Source organism: Oryctolagus cuniculus, chromosome 4, assembly GCF_964237555.1.
Source record: "Oryctolagus cuniculus chromosome 4, mOryCun1.1, whole genome shotgun sequence".
Taxonomy (NCBI): Eukaryota; Metazoa; Chordata; class Mammalia; order Lagomorpha; family Leporidae; genus Oryctolagus; species Oryctolagus cuniculus.
In genome coordinates, this window is record NC_091435.1 from 131,974,991 (window position 1) to 131,999,006 (window position 24,016).

Below are 24,016 nucleotides of genomic sequence, written 5' to 3' on the forward strand. Positions count from 1 at the left end.
TTTTCACTGTATTGCCTCTGAATTCGGGTTTTAATTTACTGTACATAAGGGAACCTAGCAAACACAGACAGGCTCAGGAGATCAGTCATAAGTAATTCAAGCAAACCAGCAACAATGACAGCAGCTAGAGGTTACTTACGACACATCAATCATTCTTTTTTCCCATAGATCTTAAAAGCAAGAATTGGTCTCAGTTTCTCATTTCTATTGTGTTTTCCTCCTTTGATTTACCTCAAGCCTCAAAGATATAAACATCTCTGTATACAAATCAGCAGTATGACAAGGCACCGACTTTATATATTTTACACTTTTCAGGAAAAAAGTCATGACAAATCTGCCTTGAACCTGTTCTCAAGGTCTAGCAAGAAGCCAAGTGGAGAGACTGATCAGTGTAATTTGTTAGGCGGCTAACCTCTTCTATTGGAAAATAACCAACTGCTTGGGAAGAGGGAGGGGAAGGGGTTCCTCCGCCCTCCCGAGCGGTGTGAGCAGGGAAGCAGACGGGCGCGGGTTGAACGCGTCTTCCCACGTGGAGGTAGGACAGCTCTCCAGCAAGCTCTAGACTGGTCCGTCTCCCTGGAGGACAGAAAAAGCGAATCAATCAGGATGTCACTCCTTGACAAGAAGCCTCTCTTCTGCCCGCCCTCCTCGCTGTCCATCACCCCTCTTTGTCCCGATGACTCCTGCTCCTGACTGGTCACCAGCTGGCTACTTTCCACGCTCTTCTGACTGATTTCAGAGCTCTAATCTGTGTCTGACCCGTATGGAGGTCATAGGAGTTGAAGCTTCATTTTCTTTTGCATCATTTTTTTTAGAAGATTTATTTATTTATTTGAAAGGTAGAGTTACAGAGCAGCACAAGCAGACAGAAAGAGAGAGGTCTTCCATCTGCTGATTCACCCCCCAAATGGCTGCAAAGGCCAGAGCTGAGCTGATCTGAAGCCAGGAGCCAGGAGCTTCTTCTGGTCTCCCACATGGGTGCAGGGGCCCAAGCACTTGAGCCATCTTCCACTGCTTTCCCAGGCCACAGCAGAGAGCTGGGTCAGAAGTGGAGCAGTCGGGACTCAAACCAGTGCCCATATGGGATGCTGGCACTGCAAGTGGTGGCTTTACCCGTTATGTCACAGGGCCATCCCCACATCATTTATCTTTAAAAAAAGTTTGGTCAGAGGCACAGAGAGGTACGTGCGCTGTTGTCAGGTGCCAGAACTAATTACATAGTGGATTAGGGGTTTGGACCCAGGAGGCTGAACCCTCAGGCTGGCTCCTTTCCTGGAAGCTTTGCTGGTTGTATTCCTAAGGCTTGTAATTGTCAGGATGGATGCAGATCTATCACCTGTGCTAGGCACTCAGCAACCTGAAGAGGCTGGTATTTTATTTTATTTTATTTTATTTTTGACAGGCAGAGTGAACAGTGAGAGAGAGAGACAGAGAGAAAGGTCTTCCTTTGCCGTTGGTTCACCCTCCAATGGCCGCCATGGCCGGCGTGCTGCGGCCGGCGCACCGCGCTGATCCGATGGCAGGAGCCAGGATCCAGGTGCTTTTCCTGGTCTCCCATGGGGTGCAGGGCCCAAGCACCTGGGCCATCCTCCACTGCACTCCCTGGCCACAGCAGAGAGCTGGCCTGGAAGAGGGGCAACCGGGACAGAATCCGGCGCCCCAACCAGGACTAGAACCCGGTGTGCCGGCGCCGCAAGGCGGAGGATTAGCCTAGTGAGCCGCGGTGCTGGGGAGGCTGGTATTCATAACCAGGTTTGGGAGGCAAGGAACAGTTGAAGGCAACAGACTTAGTCAAGATCGCAGAGCTGGCATTTAAACCAGGTCTTGGGTCTTGCACTATAAAGGATGATCCCAGTGATCGCCTCTTCTAAGGACTGTGTGAGGCTCAGGAAACTCTCAGTGAGTACTTTCTGCCTTCTGGAATATGTGGGCCAGGAGACAGGTGGGGTGGGGTGACTGAGAGGTTCCGTTGCACTCAGCTTAGTGGGGGCAGGAACCAGGCTGAGGGCTCACATCTTCACACAACGTACTACCAAGGTGAGAACGCAGGTGCCAACAGGAAGCAGGCCGATTACGAAAACTGCAGCTCTTCATGCATCGAAATAGCAGTGACCATTCATGATGTCTGCAAATTTCTTGCCGAAAGCTCAGAGAGCGAGCAAGGGAGAGAAAGAGCAGATTTTAATCTCTGGATCGAGGTGAGAGTATACAGGTGATCATTGGGCCATTCCTTCAATGTTTAAGGGGATTTGAAGTTTTCAAAAAAAAAAGTTGGAGGGGAGGGAGAGGAAGGAGGGAAAGGGGGGGAGAGAGAGAGAGAGAGAGAGAGAGAGAGAGAGAGAGAGAAGGAGAGGGCAGAGGAAAGAAGGAAGGGAAGGAAAAACCTCTGGGGTTCCCCGTGGCCCTGGGCGCTGACAGCCAAGGGGTCCATCTACTGTCTTTCAATTAGCAGATAAGCTGGCCATTAAGATCACCAACATGCGGTGTCTGAATAAATGAAACTCATGGAAAAGAGCCAATCCACCAGCACTTATGGGCTTTCAACAGGTAATCTGTAGATTTCGCAAACTCATCAGTTCAAAAATCATTTTCCGTAGGTCTTGCAAAGAAAATGTACCACTCAGCTAAAATGTATGACTCCCTCTGAAACTGATTTAGCAAATATTCATCCGTGTTGGATGAGATGCATGATTTAAATACTCAATTCCTAACTGATACCTCAAAAATAATGCTGTGGATAGTAACTGGTGGTTTTCTTTTCTCTCAATTTCATTTGAAGACTCAAACATTTAAATACAATACAATAGAATTGAAAATGTATAGATAAAATTCAATAGGCAGTGAAATACATCTGTAATCCATGCATTATACTGATGACATTTTTGGATTTTAAAAAATTATATTTTAAATGCAGTGAATGATCATTAAGATTGTATTGAATACTGTAGGCTAACAGGCAGGAGAACAGCCAGTTACCTATCCACAAAGAAGCGTCATTTACCATTTTGACTGAATTCCTTTAGACTTCTCTATACATTGCATTTTGGTCTTTCTTATTTACATAATTGCATATTGTGTACATTGTTTGGCATCCTATTCTTTTCAAATAACAGGATTTCATTGGCATTTTCAATATTATTGTAGCCTTGAGGAGTAAAAATAAAGACAAGAAACTTTGGGAGGATACAGAAGGGATTTTGTCAGTGCACGCAGCGAGGACAGTGGGATGACTTGGGTACATAGAAGGCAGAGGTAGGGGCCAGCGCTATGGCATAGTGGATAAGACCACTGCCTGCCATATGGGGGCCGGTTTGAGTCCCAGCTGCTCCACTTCTGATCCAGCTCTCTTCTATGGCCTGGGAAAGCAGTAGAAGATGGCCCAAGTGCTTAGGCCCCTGCACCCACGTGGGAGACCCGGAAGAAGCTCCTGGCTCCTGGCTCCTGGCTTCAGATCAGTGCAGCCCTGGCCATTGCAGCCACTTGGGGGAGTAAACCAGAGGATGGAAGACCTCTCTCTCTCTCTCTCTCTCTCTCGTTCTCTCTCTCTGTCTCTGTCTCTCTGTAACTCTGCCTTTCAAATAAATAAATAAATCAAAAAAAGAAAAAGAAAAAAGAAGGCAAATGTAGCAGAGATAGGAGGCTTTCCCTATGGGAGTTTACATAGTTATGTGTGTGTGTGTGCACACAGGTATAGATTTAATTTTGGAGCCATAGACATAATAGTTATCAAAAATTAAACTAAATGATTTGGACCACTTAAAATTTGGGCATTATTATATTAAGTGGACAGATCTTTATTTAGATTTATTTGCATAATTTCTCAGCTGGAGAATTTGTGAGTTTTATTTAATTTTCTCCCTCATACATCAGTCTGCACTTTTTGACACCTATGGGTATGTGAGAATAATCACCTGATCTGAATTGGGTATTAGTTGAAATAATCAGATTGTCTTACTGTTTACAAGACTATTTGAAATATTTATATATTATTGTCCCCATTTTATGAGATACCGGTTGGAGACTAAATCTTGAGTGGTTTACTTTCTTCTCCCCTCATAGAAGGACTATTTTCCTTTCCTAGATCAGAAATCACATCAAAAGATGCTGTGTTCGGGGCTGGCGCTATGGTGTAGCAGGTGTTAGCATCCCATATGAGCACCAGTTCAAGTCCCAGCTGCTCCACTTCTGATCCAGCTGCCTGCTAATGCTCCTGGAAAAGCAGCTGAGGATGGCCTAAGTGCTTGGGCCCCTGCACCCATGTGGGAGGCCCGGAGGAAGCTCCTGGCTTCTGGCTTGGGCCTGGCCCAGCTCTGGCTGTTGAGACCATTTGGGGAGTGAACCAGAGGATGGAAGACCTCTTTGTCTCCTCCACAACTCTGGTTTTCAAATAAAATAAATAATTTTTTTAAGATGCTGTGTTCACCATTGGGAGTGAGAGCCTTCAGGGCTAGACTCTGATGTGTGCTTGTGACCACAGGCCTCCAGGATGAGCGCTGTGGCTCTTTAATGAACATCCTTATACTCTTCCAAGTGTAGCCAGAGCCACTGTCTGTGGCACTACAGCCAGCTGCAGCACCAAATAGGTTCAACTGCCACCCGTGTGTTAACATGCATGGGGAGCAGGACTGCTGGGGCCGGAGACATAGCGTCACATCCCCGTGGGTGACTGGCTGGGATGACCAACTTCCCTGCTGCCAGCCCTGCTGCTGTGCACCTGCCACACTCCCCGCCCTCCCCCTGGTATCCCTGTGATCTGATTGGCCCTTCACTTACCCCACAGCAGCCACAACACTGGCAGTCGCCACACAGGGTCCCCAGGAGGCCATTGATGGCCTGGATGGCACAGAGACACATCTGGACCCCCCCGATGATGAGCAGGATGGAGAAGAGGGTCAGGTTCCAGGGGACCACGTCGGTCGGGTTCAGGCACTTGCTCCACAGGGAGTGGTCGCCAAGGTAGTCCCTGTTGGGGACCCGGGGGAAAGAAGGGAGACCTTTGTCAAAGGAATACAAGTCTCTAGAATGGAGTCCACCGTGACCCTTAGAGGTTGCATGTGTGCAACACTTCCCATTCCAAACAAGCACCACCACGGGACAGAGAGCAAACCCTGCCATGCTCCGTGAGTGCATCCATGTGACGGCCCAGCCCCCCACATGTCATACATATTTGCTTAGGTCCTGTGGCTCTTTCCTCTCACTGACAGCGAGGTACAGGGAGATGAAGTGACTTCCCCCAGGACACAGCTATGGAGTGGCAGAGCCATTTTAATGAGCTGGCAAGGGGGAAGGCTAAAACCCCTCTCCGAGAGAGCCAAATAAAGACATCTCAGGGCCTTTAGCCACGCTGTCATTATCAGAGACCAGATCGCCTGCCGAGTCCAGTGGTCATTGGAAGCCACGCCAAACACAATGGTGTCATATAGGTAAAGGGAATAGCGGGATACTTTTTAAGGCCTCATTTTAACCAAATTGTCCACCCAAAGCCAAGCCAATTATGTTTTTTGTTAACATACAGGAATTCCACATGAAAAGACAAGTAATTCATCTTCTCTAAAAGGAAGAAATAATTGGCTACCTCAATGTTATTTTACAAAAACAGAATGAGTAGAAATCGCCATCTGTTTGTATTTTATGACATCAAGGGAGGGAGTTCCTGGCCTGAAGGAAAAATGGGAAGCAGGCTCTCCTGGAGACCAAATTGCAGCACAGTGGGCAGGGGCTTGTGCATTCCCCGGCCTCCTTCTCACAGTCCTGGAGCTGATCCCCGGCCACTTCCTCTGCCCCCGAGGCCCGGGAGGGGACTCCCTGTTCACTCCTCATAGTAGTGTCCACCTTATCACCGTTGGCTCTTGGTGATGACACCTGCTTCCGCTGACTTCTCACGGATCTCCACACACTGACTTAACCACACTCGCTATTAATATTCGAACACTTTTTCAAGACGGCGGAGGGTGCCCTGGCATCGAGATGAAGGAAGGGACGAGCGTGTGGCCCTTGACTTAGAAACCAAGCCGTGTTTATGTCCCTGAGTCGCTTTTCTGTGAGAACAACAGTTCTGGCGGCTTGCTAGCTGGGCGACTTGTGAACGTCCCTGAAACGCGGGAATAGCATCATCTGTCCATCACGGTGTTACTGCGGGGACTGCGTGAGTTCTAAGCACCACCGTGCTTAGAATGGTGCCTGCTCACGGTGCCTGCTCGGCAGACACGCCCAGCATCGCGATTTCGCTGCATCCAAGCAGCCTGGTCTCACGGAGACAGCCGAGCGCTTTGGATTCAGACAAGTCTGGTGTTGAACTCAAACGTCTCTCTTACTAGCTGCGCATTCCTCACACAGTCACCTGCCGCCTTTCAGCGTCAGTGTCTCCATCTATGAAATGGGCCGAGAGCCACCTCAGAACCTTGAGGATTCACAGCTCTTTCCAGAACCTCAGCTTACGGCTCCCTCGTACCTACCAGGAGGTGCTACTGCACTCAAGCTGTGCTCCTTGCAAATGCTCCTTGAGTGAATGAGCACCCATTTTACAGATGAAGTTGAGGCTTAGTAAATGGAAGGTCCTGCTTTGGATTTTAGGTCTGACTCCAAAGCCAGGGCTCTTAGCCAGTGCAGATACTCTGAGTAGCCACAACCTCTTAGGATATGAGAACTATGATTTATTTATGACACTTAATCTACACAATCTGTCTATGACCACATCAATCAACGCTTATCTATAAAAGAGATGATTCTCTTTGAGCCTTCTTGTCTCTCATGGAAAGGATTGAAATAAAAGTCACAAAAATCATAACAAAAATACATTTTGGAAAGTTCTGGTGCATAATGAAGAATTTATTCACAATAATAGCTGATTTCCTAAAAGTGTACCCTTAGGCAGTGTTTACCAAGCAGTCTGGGGCTTTATGTACATCATGCTATTTTATGCTCACCTGCACCTGTTCCTTTCATTCTGCACAGAGTGGACCCCGAGTTGTCCACGGCCAAAACCTAGCCCTAATGCTTGGGAGAAGTTCTGTGCCTTGTGAGGGCTGTCGGCTCTATCCCCGTCGCTGTGGTGCCCAGCTGTCCAGAGTGCGGTCACAGCAGCCCATGGGCCCCTTGCTAGGAAGCATGGTTTGTTCTGCAAGCCCAGGCAGAACATGTCCTCGTATCCGGTGTGGCTCTTAGGGTCCCCAGAGGGTGGGCGGGGAGCAGCCCAGCTGGCCTGGGAGGGCCATGCTTGGCTCAGAATGTGCTTGGCCCCTCCTCAGTCGTCCCCTCCCACAGCTGTCACGAAGGCCCTGCGCAAGCTGCTTCCCTTTCAGCAGCTCAGGGTCAAGGGCGGGGTGGCCGATTGTCTCAGAGAGGAAGACCTTCCCCTCTGCAGGAAGCCAAGAGGGTGTGTCTCAAAATGGGCCTGCTTTCTTTTTTCCTTCTGGGATACTTCTTAAAAATTTATTTGAAAGGCCGAGAGACAGAGACAGAGAGACCAACAGAGATCTCTCACCTGCTGGTTCACTCCCTAACTGTCTGCAATGGCCAGGACGGGGCCAGGCCAAAGCCACGAACCCGAAACTCAATCTGGGTCTCCCATGTGGATGGCAGGAACCTAACTTCTTCAGCTATCGCCTGTGCCTCCCTGGGTGTGCAGTAGCTGGAAACTGGAATCAGGAGCAGAGCCGGGAACTGAATCCAGGAACTCTGATTTGGGGTGCAGGTGTCTCAGGCAGCTTACCTGCTGCACCACACACCTGCCCCGGGATGCTTCTTAGGAAGAAAATTGGGGGCTGGTGCTGTGGTGCAGCAGGTTAAGCCGCCATCTGCAGTGCTGGCATCCCATATGAGCGCCGGTTCAAGACCTGGCTGCTCCGCTTCTGATCCTGCTCCCTGCTAATGAACCTGGGAAAGCAATGGAAGATGGCCCAAGTCCTTGGATCCCTGCACCCACATGGAAAAAAGCTCTTGGTGCCTGGCTTTGTATTGGCCCCACTCTGGTCATTGTAGCCATCTGGGGAGTGAACCAGTGGATGGAAGACCTCTATTCCATCCTTTCCAATAAATTTTAAAATCTTTAAAAAAGAAAGGAAAGGAAAGGAAATTGAACCCTGTTTTCTTTTTTGACATTGTTATCCACACTTCTGAGAAAAACAGTGCTGCATTCTAGGGCCATGGAAAGCCCTGGACTGTGCCCCTAGCCGGACATCCCTGCGCCCTGTCCACCATGTCCTGGTGATCCCTTCCAGACATGCACAGGAACAAGGGGGCTCTTTCTCTTTGCTCCAGATCTTACCTTGTGGTTCTCCTCCCACCCCTGCGTCTCTGTCTCTGTCTCTGTCTCTGTCTCTCTCTCTCTCTCTAAGGCACTGAGCCTGTCCCTGCTGGGATCGGCACGGTCCTGTAAACCCACAGTGGCCACGCCATGTCCCTACTGGCAGTGCTGTCTGTCCACTGGCCTGCCTCTCTGTCACATGCCTGTCGTGTGGTGCCCAGTGTGCTCCTGTCTTCCAGGCCACCCTGAGCTCATCAGGCCTTCTCCCGCCTCTCTCTCCCTGCCAGGCAGGCTGTGGCTCATCTTCCCAAGTCAGCTGTGCCCTGCGCCACTCCCACCCCTAGTCCCCACCCATCCCCCCTGTCACCTGTCACCTGTCACCTGTGTGGGAGGCAGGCTGAGTTCCTGGCTCTGGGCTCTGACCCCCCCCAGCCCTGTCCAAAAACACTGCCAGCATCTGGTGAGTGAACCAACAGTTGGGATTGCTTGTTCTTGTGTGCCCTCTCCACCATCCCTTTCTGTCTCACTCTCTTTTATAAAAAAAAAAAAAAAAAAAAAAAAAAAAGGAATGTGAGTTCTTGTCTTCAAAGATAGCAGGAAACAATGGAATATTACTAAAAGGGTGCCAGGAGGCAAAGGGGACATTCGCCTGCACCCATTCCCCCTGAGTGCCTGCTTGGGGTACATTTCGCTCCTTGTGCAGAGAGTGGGGTTAACTTCTACAGTCAGGGCCTGAATAGTTGAAACCGCTCTCAGATAGAAGGTCAAATGCAGAGCGCTTTGAAAAGTGGCTTCCTGTCCTTGTTGCAAATGGGCATTTCCTGGGGTGGCCCACAGGCCAGCTGTCACTCTCCTGACCTTGGCCCCGCCCAAGCAGGGCGTGAGTGTGGGAGCAGGCTGTCAGGTCCTAAAGCCACAACGCAGGTGACCCTCAACCCACTTCGGAGTGCTCCTTGGCATCTGTTATTGGTCCTTTCTTGGTTTGGGGGATGGATTTTGTTCTAGTTGATAGGCGTTTCATCAAGCACAGCATCACGTACAGAACAGAATAAAGAGAAAGAGGTCCCACGCTGCGCTGGTGGCAGGCTGGTGTTGGAAGTGCAAGGAAAGGGGCCCTGGAAGGGAGACACAGTCGGTAGCTCCACTGACACCCTGGGGTGGGAGAGGGAGCCCCAGGAGGGAGACCTCAGTAGATGTGTGGCCCTCTGCTGCCTGACTTCTATGCCCATGGAAGCCAGCTGCACCGTGGTGGAGCCTCTGCCATCTTTTGCAGGAGAAACGGACTTTGCATAGTTAGCTCAGTGCATCGGGAGTCACTGCGGGTGCTGGCAGGGCGTCAGAGGCCTTGCATGTTGAGCTGTGGGAATGGGGTAGGGAAGTCTCAGCTGGGACACCTGGGAAAAACCAAGACCTTGCATCACAGCAGAATTAGCATTTTCCATGCCCTGCGCTGCAGTCTATCCTTGAGGGTCTCTATCACCTCACTGTAAACAAAGGCACAGTGAGATCACCGTGCTCTCGGGCTCTGCATCTGCAAATTCACCCAACCGTGGGCCAAAAAGTATTTGTAAAAAAATTGCATCTGCACTGAACATGGACAGACTTTGTTCTTGTCAAGATTCCCTGCACAGTACGGCATAACAGCTGTTTCCATAGTATTTGCATTGGATTTGGCATTGTAAGTAGTCTAGAGGGGATTTAAAGTATGCGGGAGCAAGTGTGCAGGTTATACGCAAAGACCGCATGCAGCGTTGTAGAGAAGGGACCGGAGCATCTGCAGATCCTCATATCCAGTGCTGGGGGATCCTGGAAGCCATAGCAAGGGACAACGGCTGTTGTTTTTAGCCTGGCCCCGTCCTCCATGCTCAGGAAGACCCAACAATCATATGTCCTGACTCCCTGTGATGTGCCGGCCTCTGCATAGGGCAGAGAGGCCGAGAGAGTCGACAAAAAGAGAACGGCGCATGCTTCCTGCAGGCTGGAATGCATGCCACAGCATCTCTCGGGGCCTCTGTGATGACCGAACTGTCCTGTCCTGTCCTGTCTCCGAGCCGCTGGGTCCAGCAGCGGTGAGGCAGGCGTGGCTACTGAGCCTGGCACTGTGGCAACTGCCGCTGAGGACTCGAGCTCTTAACTTCAATTTAACTTAGTGTAAAAAGTATTTTTATTTTTTTGAAAAGGAGAGAGAGGGAGAGGGAAAGAGAGAGAGCGAGAGCGAAAGAGAGAGCGCTCTCATCTGCTGGTTCACTCTCCAAATACCTGCAACAGCCAAGACTGGGCCAGACTGATGCTAGGGTTGGGAGTCCAGCCCAGGTCTCTCGTATGTGGATGGCAGGGACTCAATTTCTTGAGCCATCACCTGTTGCCTTCCAGGGTCTGCATCAGCAGGAAGATGGAATTGGAAGCAGAGCCAAGACTTGAACCCAGGAACTTTGGGTTAGGGACACAGGCATCCCAAGAAGCATCGTAACTGTGACACCAAGCAATCACCCCATGAATTTCATTTTAAATGACCACTGTGACTGCTGGTTACTGGACTGGACTGTAGTGCAGTCTTGGGGCAGAAGGATGTGTGAAAGGACAAATGAATTTATCAAGCTTGTCTTGCAGATAGCAACTACCTGCTGGGGTCCTATGGAGATTAAATTATAAATTTACAACCTGCAAAGTACCATGCGAATATGAAATGTTATTTAACAGATTCTACTAACATTAACTGTCAGGAAGAATATTTTCAATGTCATTCTCTATAATTTTGCACCTTGAAAGATTAATTACAGGCAATTTGGGTTATTAGTGAATAACAATAATCACATACTAACCGAGTAATCATCCTTGTTTTCTACTGTAAGACTTATAATGGAAGCCAGTATTCTGCTGTTATTGGTTGCCTCGAATTGTAGATACTAATAAATATTTGGATGTGAGTCATGACACCACAGATCCTTCCCTCCGCTCAGACCAAATGAGCATGCTCCGCCAGTGATTTCTACTGTCTCAAAAGAGCCGTTGAAGGTGAAGCCTGTGCAACGTCTCCCCCCTCCACAGCCCCAACTCTGCGTCAATAGAGCACCATGGCTCAGGCCAGAGCATGAAGACCTTCCCTGCGGGGTCTCCTACCCGTGCGTTGCCTGCACTGCCCCTTGTGGCGACGTCTGGGCACTCCAGGGTGCAGCCTTACCCTTCGTGGAAGGGGTAGCCCCAGGTGCCATTTTCCGACACTTGGCACTTAGGGCCCTTGTTGATTGCGACGGCAGAAATGACAAACGAGTAGCCGGCACCCACGAATCCAATCGCAGCAAAAATTGTCGAGGTGAACATCTGGAAGAGAAAGACAGCATTGTTTTTTGAGGTGGTCCAGAGATTACACAGCAAACCTAAGCAGCCAGGTGGTTGAACCTGGAGACCACAGGGAGGTAGTGGGATAGGAGCCAGTCTTTGAAGTGGATGGGGCCCAAGGGGTCTCCTGGAATGAATTTTGTTGTCTTATGTTCCCTTCTTTTTTAAATTTTTTTTTTTTTGACAGGCAGAGTGGATAGTGAGAGAGAGAGACAGAAAGGTCTTCCTTTGCCGTTGGTTTACCTTCCAATGGCCGGCGCACTGCAGCTGGTGCACCGCGCTGATCCGAAGCCAAGAGCCAGGTGCTTCTCCTGGTCTCCCATGGGGTGCAGGGCCCAAGCACTTGGGCCATCCTCCACTGCACTCCCGGGCCACAGCAGAGAGCTGGCCTGGAAGAGGGGCAACCGGGACAGAATCCGGCGCCCTGACTGGGACTAGAACCCGGTGTGCTGGCACCGCAAGGCAGAGGATTAGCCTAGTGAGCCGCGGCGCCGGCCCTAAATTTTTTTTTTCATGTTCCAATCTTCTAAGAAACATTTCATTTATATATTTTCATTTTATTTGAAAGGCCGAGAGACAGACAGAGAGAGAGAGAGAGGTCTTTCATATGCTGGTTCACTCCTGCACTGGACCTGGTTGAAGCCAGCAATCAGAGAGTAACCACAGGCCTCCCATGTGGGTGGCAAGGACCCAAACAGTGGCACCATCACTGGCTGTGTCCCAGCATGCACCTTAGCAGGGTGCTGGAATGGGAAGTGGAGCTGGACTGAGCCCAGACGCCCTGGCATGTGGGCATACTAAGCAGCATTGCAACTGCTGAGCCAATGCCCACACTGCCCACAGTCCCCCTTTCAGCCCTGTCTTTTCCCATATTCCTTGATGACCAAGGTGCTGCCTCTGGGCTGATGCATTTGAACCACGGATTTTTAACTTTGTAAAGGGTAAAGTCTCACTCGGAGCACCAACAGATGAGGCCAATCCTTTACAGAAACCAAGGATGTTAGGACTGGCAGTGATCCTCAGTGGGTTCTGGCCCAGTCGTCCTGCTAAGGCCACATTACTGGAGTCTCAAGGGGTGGGTGGGTTCTATTGATCAGAAAGAACAGACATCTGGAACGTGTCTTCCCTGGTCCCAGTTAGATTCTTGGAGACCAAAAAGATTAATTTCACCCTGTCTTCCATGTGGCAGTAGCCTTGAGACTATCTGAGGATGGCGCTGACATCTCACCCGCCCTTCCGCTTTCTGAGAGCTTTCTCTAGGTTAAGCAATCCCAGTGATCCTAGTCCTGAATATTTTCACACGACACAGAGTAGTCAGTGAAAAACAGAGGAGACTCGCATCTTTCCTTGTTCGATCACAAAGTCAAATTAGAGTGGTAGAAAATGAGAGGCATAGCCAGGCCTGGAGCCCATGCAGGCCCCGCTTCCGTTTCAGATGACAAAACCTTAGGCCCAGCGATGCTAAGAACTTGGCAGTGTCCGCTCCAGACAGGAAGGAGGGCGTAGCCTGGAAACATTCATCATTTTGGAGATGGAGGTGGACAGTGATCACCTATATTGCTTTGGTGATGGACTCAAGGGGCTAACAGCAGACCCGGGCTCACGTCTCAGCTTTGCTGATTTCCTCTGTGTGTTCAGAGCCTCAGTTTCCTCCCCTATAAAATGAGCACAACAGGGCCTACCCTAAATGTCTGCTGTGAAAATTAGCTGTGGTAGCTTAAGTCCAATGCCAGCTGCTTTCTCTTTCCCCTTCCTGTCTTAGTGGTAATAATGTCACCACAGGGAATGCGGGGAGGGGAGACTTGGTATGGAGAGGACCTGACTGGGTCTGGATGATTGGAGTCAATGAAAAAGTGGAATTCTATTTTAGCTGGCCTAAAATAGTATACAAAAGTGTTTTTCATGCAATTTTCCAAGGCTGAGCGCTAGTCTCACGTGCCTTAGGAAGCCTTGTGTGACTCTCCTTGTAGATCTGACCGTTCCAGACTTCCTGTCTCTCTCCCTTCCACTCAGGATTGCATGCGGTCTGTCACAGCACAATGCCTACAACACACTAAGGAATAATTTCTTTTCTTTCCTCCCTTCCTTCCTTCCTTCCTTCCTTCCTTCCTTCCTTCCTTCCTTCCTTCCTTCCTTCCTCCCTTCCTTTCTTTCTCGCCATCTTCCCCCAGTCAGCACAAGGTCCTTGAAGTCATGCACAGGAGTTATTTAGAGATAGTTGGGGAGCTCTGCCCCTCCCACCTTCTGTAGGGTTTTTCTTCTTAGCTTATTAAGGCACTGGATGACCACTTGTTGGATCTTTTCAATGAGTAAAGTTTCATATTACTCATATCTTAGAATGTTTCCCCTGACTATTATGATTTGTATATCTTAAATCCACTGTGACCATAAAGAAATTTATTCAAGAATTTATATCAGAATTCAAGAATTCAAGAATTTATATCAGAAGTAAACAAAAATTTTCATCAGTTTATCATGATAAAGCAGGCAATGTCTTTTCTGAAGGATGTATACTTAAATAATTTTGGGGAAACAAACCAAATTTGCAAAAGCCAGAATTTCCACCAAATATATAGTTAAACTTTCTTTTCTAGAATTATTTTATTTATTTGAAAGGCACAGTTACAGAGGGAGAGAGAGAGGGAGAGACAGAGAGAGAGAGAGAGAGATCTTCCATCTGCTGGTCCACTTCCTAAATGGCTGCAACAGCCAGGGCTGAGCCAGGCTGCAACCAGGTTCAATATTCTTAAAATCATATTTTAATAATAGAGAAGACCTCAAAAGTCATCTGGTGAAATCATTTCACTTTTTTAAAAAAACATTTATTTTATTTATTTGAAAAGCAGAGTTACAGAGATGGGGGGAAGGGGATAGACAGAGACAGAGAGATCTTCCATGTGCTGGTTCACTCCCTCAATGGCCACAACAGCCAGGGCTGGGCCAGGCTGAAGGCAGGAGCTTCTTCTGGGTCTTCCACGTGGATGCAGGGGCCCAAGCACCTTGGCCCATCCCCTGCTGCTTTCCCAGGTGCATTAGCAGGGAGCTGGGCTGAAAGTGGAGCAGCTGAGACTCGAACTGGTGCCCACATGGGATACTGGCATTGCAGATAGTGGCTTTACCCACTGTGCCATAGAGTAACCCCAATCATTTCACTTGCTGGCTAATAAAAATAGCTCCATTTGATGATAATCCTATGTCCATTGTATCATTTAATCTTCCAAACAGACCTGTGAAATGGGTATTATTATCTTTTTGTTCCCCAGACAGAAAAACCGAGACTACTAGAAATTAAGGCAATTGCTATAAGTTAAACAGTAGTGAGGTGGTAGAACTGGGCTCCATCCACGGCTACTTGCTTCCAAAGCCCTTGCTCTTAGTTGTGGCTCTCTCAAGTCACAGGTCTAGAAGGTGCTGAGCTAGGTTCAGAACCCAGGTCTCTTCCTCCCCAGCCTGGCATCCTATACCTTCCACCACTTCCAGTACCCTGCTCCCCACCCCCTCACCACTGCCACCAACACCAGACATTGTTATTTGTATTGCTTGCGATTGACATTGGTTCTCTTATAGAAATAAAATAACACATAGGGCCTGGCATTGTGGTGCAATGGGTTAAGCCACTGCCTGCCACACCAACAAATCATATCAGGCACCGGTTCGAGTCTCAGCTGCTCTGCTTCTGATCCAGCTCCCCACTAATGCTTCTGGGAAAGCAGTGAGGGATGGCTCAAGTCTTTGGGCACCTGTCCCCAATGTGGGAGACCTGGATGGAGTTTCTGGCTCCTGACCTTGGCCCTGATCCTCTTGACCATTTGGGGAGTGAACCAGAAGGTGGACAATATCTCTCTCTGCATCTCTCTCTGCCTTTCAAATAAATAAAATCAATCTTTGAAAAAAATTAAGAAATAACAGATAGGGAAAGAAATGTCTTTTTGACTACTTGAATTGCTTATCTTGAGTTCTGGTTTTTAGTCAGCAGTCATGAAGGTGTTGATAGTTATGAATCTATAAGAATCTAAATTGCTGCAATGAAAAAGCAACATTGCATTCCCAGGGGCAGTTTGGTCTCTGGGAGAGCCGGGTCCCAGCCCTCTCAGCGTTACCATGGTAAGCAGTGGAGAGGGGTAGGTGGATGTAGGTCTTCTAGCCAAAAGTGCCCAGGATTTCCACACCTGCTGGCTGGCAGCAAGAGGAGAAATCTGACTTGTGGTTATTCCTGCTATGTGAGCTGACTGATGGATTTTTAGACAACACTTCCAGGACATTTTAGCAGACACCTGTTTAGAAATACAGAAAGTGGATACAAATGCAAAGTTTCCTCATTTCTGGCAAGTGTGAGGCCATGAAAATTCAGGTTAGGGTAAAATACCAGTGAGGAGATGATTTTTTTCCTTAAGTAAAGAGTTACCCTGACACCAGCACCAGCCAATGGAACTCCAACGTGAAACACGTATGTAATCTAAAATTTCCTAGTAACCACCATTAAAACAAACATAAGAGATTAATTTAATAGACTGTAATATATTTATAATTTATATAACCTATTATATAATTAATAGAACCAGAAGAGGTTAATTTTAATAATATAGTTGATTTTAACTCAACTTCCTCCGGAACTGAGTCTTTTTGTCTCCATTTCACCTTCTGTACACAATGCTCATTAAGTACTTGTCACATAGAGCTCATAAGAGGTAAACAGGGAAGTGAAGGTAGCCAGCTCCAGAAAACCAGACTCCCCCGCAGGTGGAGGTGGCCTCCAGCATGTCGCTGATCAGTCACCCAGAACCTTTGTTGCCAATTCCCCAGGTGTGGAAGACTTGCCACAATGATCACACACACTTGGTGAATGTCGTTATATTTTACAATACTTCTTTTCTAAAATCATATTCTTTCACACTCTTGCTTTCCCCAAATACAGAGCACATAACTGGGGAGAAAAACTGAAGTAAATGTGCTAATTCTCATGAGGTTGCCCAGCACTGCCTTCTGTCCACACTGTTGAAGCATCCTGAAATGGATGACAGAGAGACGCTGCCTTCCCTCTCTGTGGGGGCTCCGATCCCAGCTGTGCACCACCTGTCCTTGGTCACATATGTGCTTATGTTGGCCAAAGGAAAGGGAGGAGGCAGGGTTGGGAAGGGAGGGAGAATGGGTGTTCTGAGGACATGGTATGCAGACATGTTGGGGAATATCTCTGGTAGGCACTTCCTTCCTTCCTAGCAAACACTCCGAGAGGTCTATACGGGTCTATATAGATTGCATCCAAGCGGTCTATACAGATCTATGCAGATGGCACATGTTTTCTCACAACACTATGTCCCTCACTTTTGGCTTCAGCAAGACTTGGGCAAGGGGTGGCAGTCGGAGTGAACAGGCGTGAGTTTCTGTTTCCTCATTCACCAGGGGTCTTTTTAAAAAGCTCGTGGAAAATGTGCATTATGAAAAAAACTACTGGGTTTCAGATAATTTCTGTATCACAATCAACTCACAGTGGCCTGTTGGGACCTGTCTGAACAGGATCTAGTTGGGGCACTGAGAAGGGTAAGACAGCCATGAGAAAAGATCCCCTTTCAGAGGATTCTAACGAAATTGAAGCAAGAAGAACTAACAGCAAATTGGGTGTGCCGCTTGGGCTGAAGAATGGTGAAATCACTGATGATGCTTCTTGAGAAGTTCTGTGCTCCCAAAGAACTCAACAGTTTACACACGGATTATCCTGACAATCAGGTCTGATAAAATATGGAAATCCCCCGGAATGCCTCCGGGGTGTTCATGTATTTCATTCCCCAACAACCAACGAGCGTTTACAGAGGATTCATGTGTTCTTAACACCCTCTGCACTTAGCGAGACGTCTTACCTTCTCACTGATGCAACCTCCCCCCTCAGTTACTGCAACAGTCTAGTGACACGGAGCTACTGCTCTGACCTTTCAGCAGGAGAAAATGTTTAGTGAAGAAATACTGCTCCGTACTTTAATCTCTCCTTTCAAGAGAATCTGTTATTTCAAAGACTTGTCTTTGCTAAATCCCTTCCTTACATTGGCTACTATTCCAAGAGGGAGTTCCCTGAAGTGCTCACTCAGGAGACGTCCCTAGGGGGCGCAGGTGAGCCAGGCACAGGGAGACATGCTGTCTCTACAGCACCCAGACTTAGGATGGGATCGCTGTCCTTTCAGGACAGACAGACCTTTCACCTGACCCTGACCATGGTGAGTGGGGAGCCGGTGCTTTATCTCCCTGATGCTGAAACGCCTGCCTGCCCCAACTATCTAATTTATCAATCTACCGCCCATCCCATTATTAAAGATAACGAGTCAAGTCCAAGGTCTCCAAAAGACTTATTAAAGCACATCCTTCACATGAATGAGTTGATAAAATTAATGATCTGCCCCAATGGCCCCCGAGAGAGAAATTCTTAGAGGATTAGGGGCAGGAGATGCTCTCCAGCCACACACAGGCTGCCAGGAGGCGAGGTGGCTGTGGAATCCTGAAAACAAACCCAGGTCAGCGCTCACCCCGGAAGTCACTGTTTTTGCTCCAGGACTCACTTTTCCCAGCTTGTATGGAGCCTAATTTATTTGAAGGTGAACAGACACCTGGGGCTGAGCTTCCTTTTTGCTTGGCCTCAAAGAAGAGCCCGTCTCCGTTTTCTCAGTCTTGTCTTGGAACTTGCCGAGGCCATCTGGACCCCTTCAGCTCCTGCTTTACTCCCCAAGCCTGCACACCCTGCTTCTCCTGCCTCCCACAGCCTGATTTTACTGCCCAAGGAAGGGGAAGAGAAGGGTGCAGCCGACGTCCAGGGCTGTTCCAGGAAGACAAGAAAGGAGGGAGCCAGCTGAGGGGCCATCAAGCAGCTGACACAGTGAGGATGGCAGATAGAGAGGGTGGCAGGTGCAGGGCTGTCTGATCTTGGTCTGCCTTACAGGCCTTTCTGCTCAGCCCAGCTTCTGCAACACTGTCCTGCAGAGGCACAGGGCTCCCTAAGCATGCCTGGAGCATGTTGGGAAAGAATTCACACTTTCAGCATTATAATTCCACCATAATTACGCTGCAGCTGTTTCCTTTTTGTTGCATTTGGTCGGGGTTAAGATGTCTGTGTTCCACACCAGGGTACGTGGGTTCGAGTCCCAGTTCTGCTCCTGGCTCCAGCTTCCTGCACATACAGACCCAGGGAGGCAGCAGGTGTTGGCTCAAGTAGTTGGGTCCCTGCCCTCACATGGAAGACCTGAACCGAGTTCCTAGCTCCTGGCTTCAGCCTTCGCCAAACTCTTGTTGTTGCAGGGAAGCGAACCAGTGGATACAAGTTCTGGCTCTATTTCTCTATCTCTCTGTCTCTCAAATTAAGAAAATAAATGATTATTGCTTAGTGCTCTGGAGCCCCTGAACACTGAGGAAACACAGCTGTTAAAGCAGGCCTCAGGGGTGGGGCAGGGGTCAGAATGGAGTGGAGTGGTCAGGGTGGCTCGGCCACGCCTGGGGCAGGCCACTGCTATGCCAAAGTGTGGACCAAAACGTGGAGTGTCGGGCTGATTTTTAATTAATTACTTTGTTGGAAAGGCAGAGTGTAACAGACAAGACTGAGCCAGGCTGAAGCCAGGAGCCAGGAACTCCATCCGGGTCTCCATGTGGGTGGAAGAGACTCAAGTACCCGAGCCGTCATCCACGGCCTCCTGGCCACACTAGCAGGAAGCTGGATCAGAAGCCCTGGGACTCAAACTAGGTACTCCAGTGACGGATGTGGTGTCCCAGCTGGGGCTTCACCTGCTGTGCCACAATGCCTGCTCCCAATTCTTTGTGGTTTTGTTTGTTTGTTTTTATTTTTCAAAGAAAGTAAGATATCTAGATTTTTTTTGGTGTCATCTCTCATTTTTGAAATTTAACAGTTGATGAACACACTAGTAAAAATCAAGAAATCCTTGTGACAGCTCCCTAGCATGTGGTGGGCCCTGGGCCAGGGTGGCCAAGGCTGGGTGCCTTGATTTGCAGTCTGCCACAGCTGGCTCTTTGACGGACACTGCCCATCTCTCTGGACCGTCAGTCGCTTGCAGGTGTTGTTCTGAACTCACACCAAGGGCAAACCCCACCTGGAGGCAGGGAGCTCTTAGACAAGTGCCCTGGACAGACCCAGTGTTTCAGGTGTGTTCTCTCAATTGTTCCTGCAAACACAGGTTTCTTCTGCCTTCTTAGACTTAGTTTAAGTCTAATGAAAATAATACTCTGGATAATATTTCACTTCTTACTGTGGTTATCAAGAAACCAAAATCAAAAAACCCTCTTGTGTTGTAATCGTCAGTCTTCAGCCTTCTACTCAGCACTACGAATGAAATGTTAGATTTTCAAGTCATGATTCTTTCTCTTCACTTGATTTTCCTCATTGCTAACTGGTTTTCAAACTCTGATTTCCAATGTATCCTCCAAAGTTGACAAGGTATAGTAGGATTATATTTCAAGGGGAAAATGAGTCATATATTTTCCCTTTTTTATAATTCATCATATGAAAATATTATCTTTTTATATACCCATATATTTCATAATTATCTTAGACAGATTATGGTTGCTTTATATCTTTTTAAAATAATTATTTTAGATGTTAAAGGAATAATTATCAATACTTTTTTGAGACCCATGACAGTGGTTAGAAGGTTGAATACATTGTCTGAATGATCTTCGATCTCAAATGGAAAACTAGTACAAAGGGTCTTTTAAAAGTTCATGGAAAATAAGTACTATAAAAAAACTGTACACGAATTAAATCATTTTTACACCAAAATAAACTTACCTTTTAATCTGATTTTTCATGAACTTTTGGAAGTACCCACATATATGCACAATGCACCAGTCTTTGCCCTCCAATAAATATTTAATTGAATAAATGAGCAGATAATGATGAGAAAGAAACGTTCAGACGATTCTGTTTCAGAAGGATTGAAACATCTTTCCCTTTAAGAAGTTGAAGTGAGTGTGTACAGTTTACTGCTGGGGTTCACAAGTCTCTTAGATGGAATTGAACCGTGGAGATTAGAGGAAAACCTGGCCTTACTCATCATCCAGCCTGTAATTCTAGTTTTTCCTTCTTCATTTCCCCCACATCGATATACCTAAACTCAGTGCTTTTTTCTGCAAGTAACTCTGTATCTTATTCATTTATATCACTATTATAAATGAGAACTAGCCTCATTAGCGGACACAAGCACACATTATTGAATTTTAGTTAATGTTGCTTGTGTTCCTGGAGCCTGAGACTTGTACTTCCTTTGTTCTACAGGGCGATTAGAAAGGGTCTGAAATAATAAAGACTGAGCGCCATCAAAATGTTTTTTTTTTTTTTTTTTTTCCTTACTAGAACTACATGGATTGAAAAAGAATTGAAAACATTCTTTGCTGTTCAAAGATAAAGCGCATCCGGATACCTACCACCGGGACTGGCCCCAAATGTGGGAAATTCTGATCTAGTTCCACTTCCTCCGTTTTCAGAGGCGTGAAGGGAGGCAGAACAGCGCAGGGACTTGCCCAGCTGCAAGAAGGGGACCCAACCCCGGGTCCCAGCATCGTCTCCCCTTCCCAGAGGCTGATACCTGCCTGATCTCTCCAGCTCTCCAGCTAACAGATGGAGGGCCACACAAAGCAAGAGAGGAAACCGAGGTCCGGAGGCAGAACCTGGGTGGAGCCGGGAACTGCTGGGCACAGAGATAGTGGACCCGGCAGTGGCTTAGGTGGGGGACTGGGGAGCTGTTGGGGGAGGGGGAATGTGCCATCTTTTACCCTGTCTCAAATTCTCTTTACAGTTGAAACAAGGCAGGGCCAGAGAAAGGCAATGCCTTGTCCAAGACTCCGTGGCCTGTCCGTGGCAGGGGGAGAGCTACATCCCCCACCCGCACCTTCCAAGCCTACTTCCTTTAAATGGCACCACTCTGGTTCCCCAGCTCCGACTACCCTGCCTCCTGGTAACAGAGGTGTCATCCCCTACCAGTTTGAAGGTTGCCTCCTATACAGATGTATCATTGTTGTTATTTTGTACCAACAGCAAGACTCCCAGGTTTCTCCCCGCCCCAGCTGGCCCCCAGAGTCCTGGCGGGGGTGGGCTCACTTGCCCCTGCCCCAGGCTGCCCATCCTGGGAGACACAGCGCACCCTCTTGGCTGCCGCAGGAACTCACCGCGAACCGCTTCCCACAGCTCTGGTTGCCGCAGCACCCACAGCAGTCATTGTTCTTCAAGCCCAAGAACACCAGCGCAGGGAAGATCATCTGCCAGCAAGAGAAAAGTCTCAGAGGGAGGTCTGGCTGCGTCAGGAGCCCCGTCCCTGGTCAGGGGGGCTTGCAGGCTCCCAGGGGCTGGGCGGCAAACGCCAGCCAGGCATGGCTGGCTGGGCAGAAGGAGCGTTAATGGGAGCTAAGGTTCCATTCGACCCGACTGCCTTCAGCTTCAACACGGCAAGCTTTCAGGTCTGGCACCCCGAGTTTTTATTTAGGTGGTGGGTTAGCACACGACCGAGGAGCTGTTCCTCAATGGACAGGAAAAGCTCCCGTCCCACCAGAGCTTCCCAATTCTGCTGGAAACCAGGGATAAAGAAATCTTTCACCAATGGAGGAAGACTCCATTGACGCCTGCATCTCTTGGTAGTTTATGCCAATCAAGTCTCTAGAAAGCATTCTTTTTTTTTTTTTTTGCAGCCATCGATTTGGTTCACAGGACTTGAATGTCCCATGAGGACCGCCAGCCCAAGCCAGGGGATTAGTCAGTAGACCCAGTGGACTGTCCTTGTCAGTCTAACAGAGCGAGGACATCAACTATGCACTGCCTGCTCAGCACGCATTGCTCGGGCTTTCGTTAACCCAGAACTGCGTCTCTGTTCGGTAAGGACTGCACTTAGGATAGAACGGAGGGGGAGCCCAGGTAGGCAGACTGTAAGGCTTTTCCCTACTCACCAAGATCCCGTTTCCACATATTCCTCCGAAATACCAGACCTCCGTGGTAATGTGGTCGTTGTTGTCCGCCACTCTCCCTCCCGGGAAAAACAGCAGGATGTTAGCCAGCAAGCCAAGCACGGCCAGGGGGATGAGGGTGCCCCCCAGGCACTTGGCACAGCTCCCTGTGCACATGCTGAGAGGCCCAGCACTGCTCAGCAGCAACGGACTCCTGGCTGCCTCCTGCCCGGGGCCTCTTCAAGGGTTTTGGCTGGAGTGCCCCAGTAATTGTCCCCGGTGCACTCAGTATTTTGGGACCGAGAACCAAATCCCTGTGAGCTGTGTCCTTGGAGTCACTTCAGCCGCTCAAGTATGGCAGAACCTCAGTGGTGATGGACATTTATAATTCTCCGCAGCTTGACGTCCCTTTTTTCCCTGCACCCCCATAAATGAGATTATGCTCAGTGCAATCAGTCAATCGTTTTGCCATGGAGACCAATAACCTCTGTTAATAATCTACCAGCACCGACAAGACACTCACATTGCTGCGATCGAAGACGGGGCTGGCACGGACAGCGCTTAAAAGCCCTGCCCCTCTAATCTGACAATGCCCCTGCCCAGTTAAAGAAATATTTCCCCCCGGGGTCTTCACAAATGACCCTCATAACTGAGTTACATCCTGGTTAAGATTCTGTCTCCCAAGAACTTAATGGTCTGTAGTGCGTGTGCTTGGTCTTTTCCGCGGAGAACCTGGGATGTGAGGTTAAGCCAAAGAGCGGTCTGTTTTCTTCAACATGAAAATAATTTGATGGTCTAATTGCCTATGGAAATTATTTTATTTCATTGTGTTTCTCTACTGGTTACTCAAGTGTGTACGATGTCTCCCACCAGGTGAGATGGAATTAGCTAAAGCGGTTTTCCTACTCAGCTCGCGTAGCTACATCTTACATGGAGGAATGGAAACCACTGGGTTCACAAAGGCTAAGGGGAAAGGAAGTTCCACAGGGCAGAGGAGACGGAGAGAATTATCTGTGTTTCAACTGGAAGCAGAGAGGACAAAGCGTGGGAGGCGGTGCAACGCACCCCTGTTGGGAATTCTGTCAACTGCCAGGGGTGCGATACAGTTGCTTTGTGTCATCAGAGAAAGTCTGTGCCACGCCTAGACTAAGATCCACAGTGCGCGATGACCCTGCCTGGTACTGGGCTTACGTAACAGTAGAAGGATCAGGGGTGGAGCAAGAAGCCTTGCCAGCTTTTCCTTGAGAGCTTGGAGGTCGGAACTGAGAGCAACAGGTAAAATTGCTTAGGGAGCCCAGTTTTAGTTGAACAAAAAGCAAGGTGCATCATGATCACCAGGAGACCCTCTGCAGCCGGTTATTTCCCAACACCCAGACAGGTGGGCAGTAGCCTTTATTTATAACCCATCAGCTTTTGACAAAGCGCTTTGGGAGTAATAACAGCAAAGAAGAAAAATGTTCCAGGCTTCTAAAAGTTGCATTAGTCAAATGCTGGTGCCACCTTGGAGCAAGT

The 24,016-nt window shown here is 48.5% G+C and overlaps 1 protein-coding gene across 1 annotated transcript; it reads right to left on the minus strand.

The window, feature by feature from the left end:
* Nucleotides 1-22,952, minus strand: TM4SF4 (transmembrane 4 L six family member 4). Its single transcript, XM_002716253.5, has 5 exons — nt 22,508-22,952; nt 21,737-21,826; nt 11,427-11,566; nt 4,774-4,963; nt 1-576 (listed from the first exon to the last, which is right to left on the minus strand). Exons 1-5 carry the CDS (start codon nt 22,679-22,681, stop codon nt 559-561), a joined length of 612 nt encoding a protein of 203 aa, XP_002716299.2. The 5' UTR covers nt 22,682-22,952; the 3' UTR covers nt 1-558.
* Nucleotides 22,953-24,016: the final 1,064 nt, after the last annotated feature.

Coding starts and splice junctions, on each gene's coding strand:
- TM4SF4 (XM_002716253.5), bottom strand. CDS start 22,681: ATGTGCACAGGGAGCTGTGCCAAGTGCCTGGGGGGCACCCTCATCCCC. Junction 21,827..22,507: donor TATGTGGAAACGGGATCTTG/GTGAGTAGGGAA, acceptor TCTTGCTGGCAG/ATGATCTTCCCTGCGCTGGT. Junction 11,567..21,736: donor GCTGTGGGAAGCGGTTCGCG/GTGAGTTCCTGC, acceptor TTTCTCTTCCAG/ATGTTCACCTCGACAATTTT.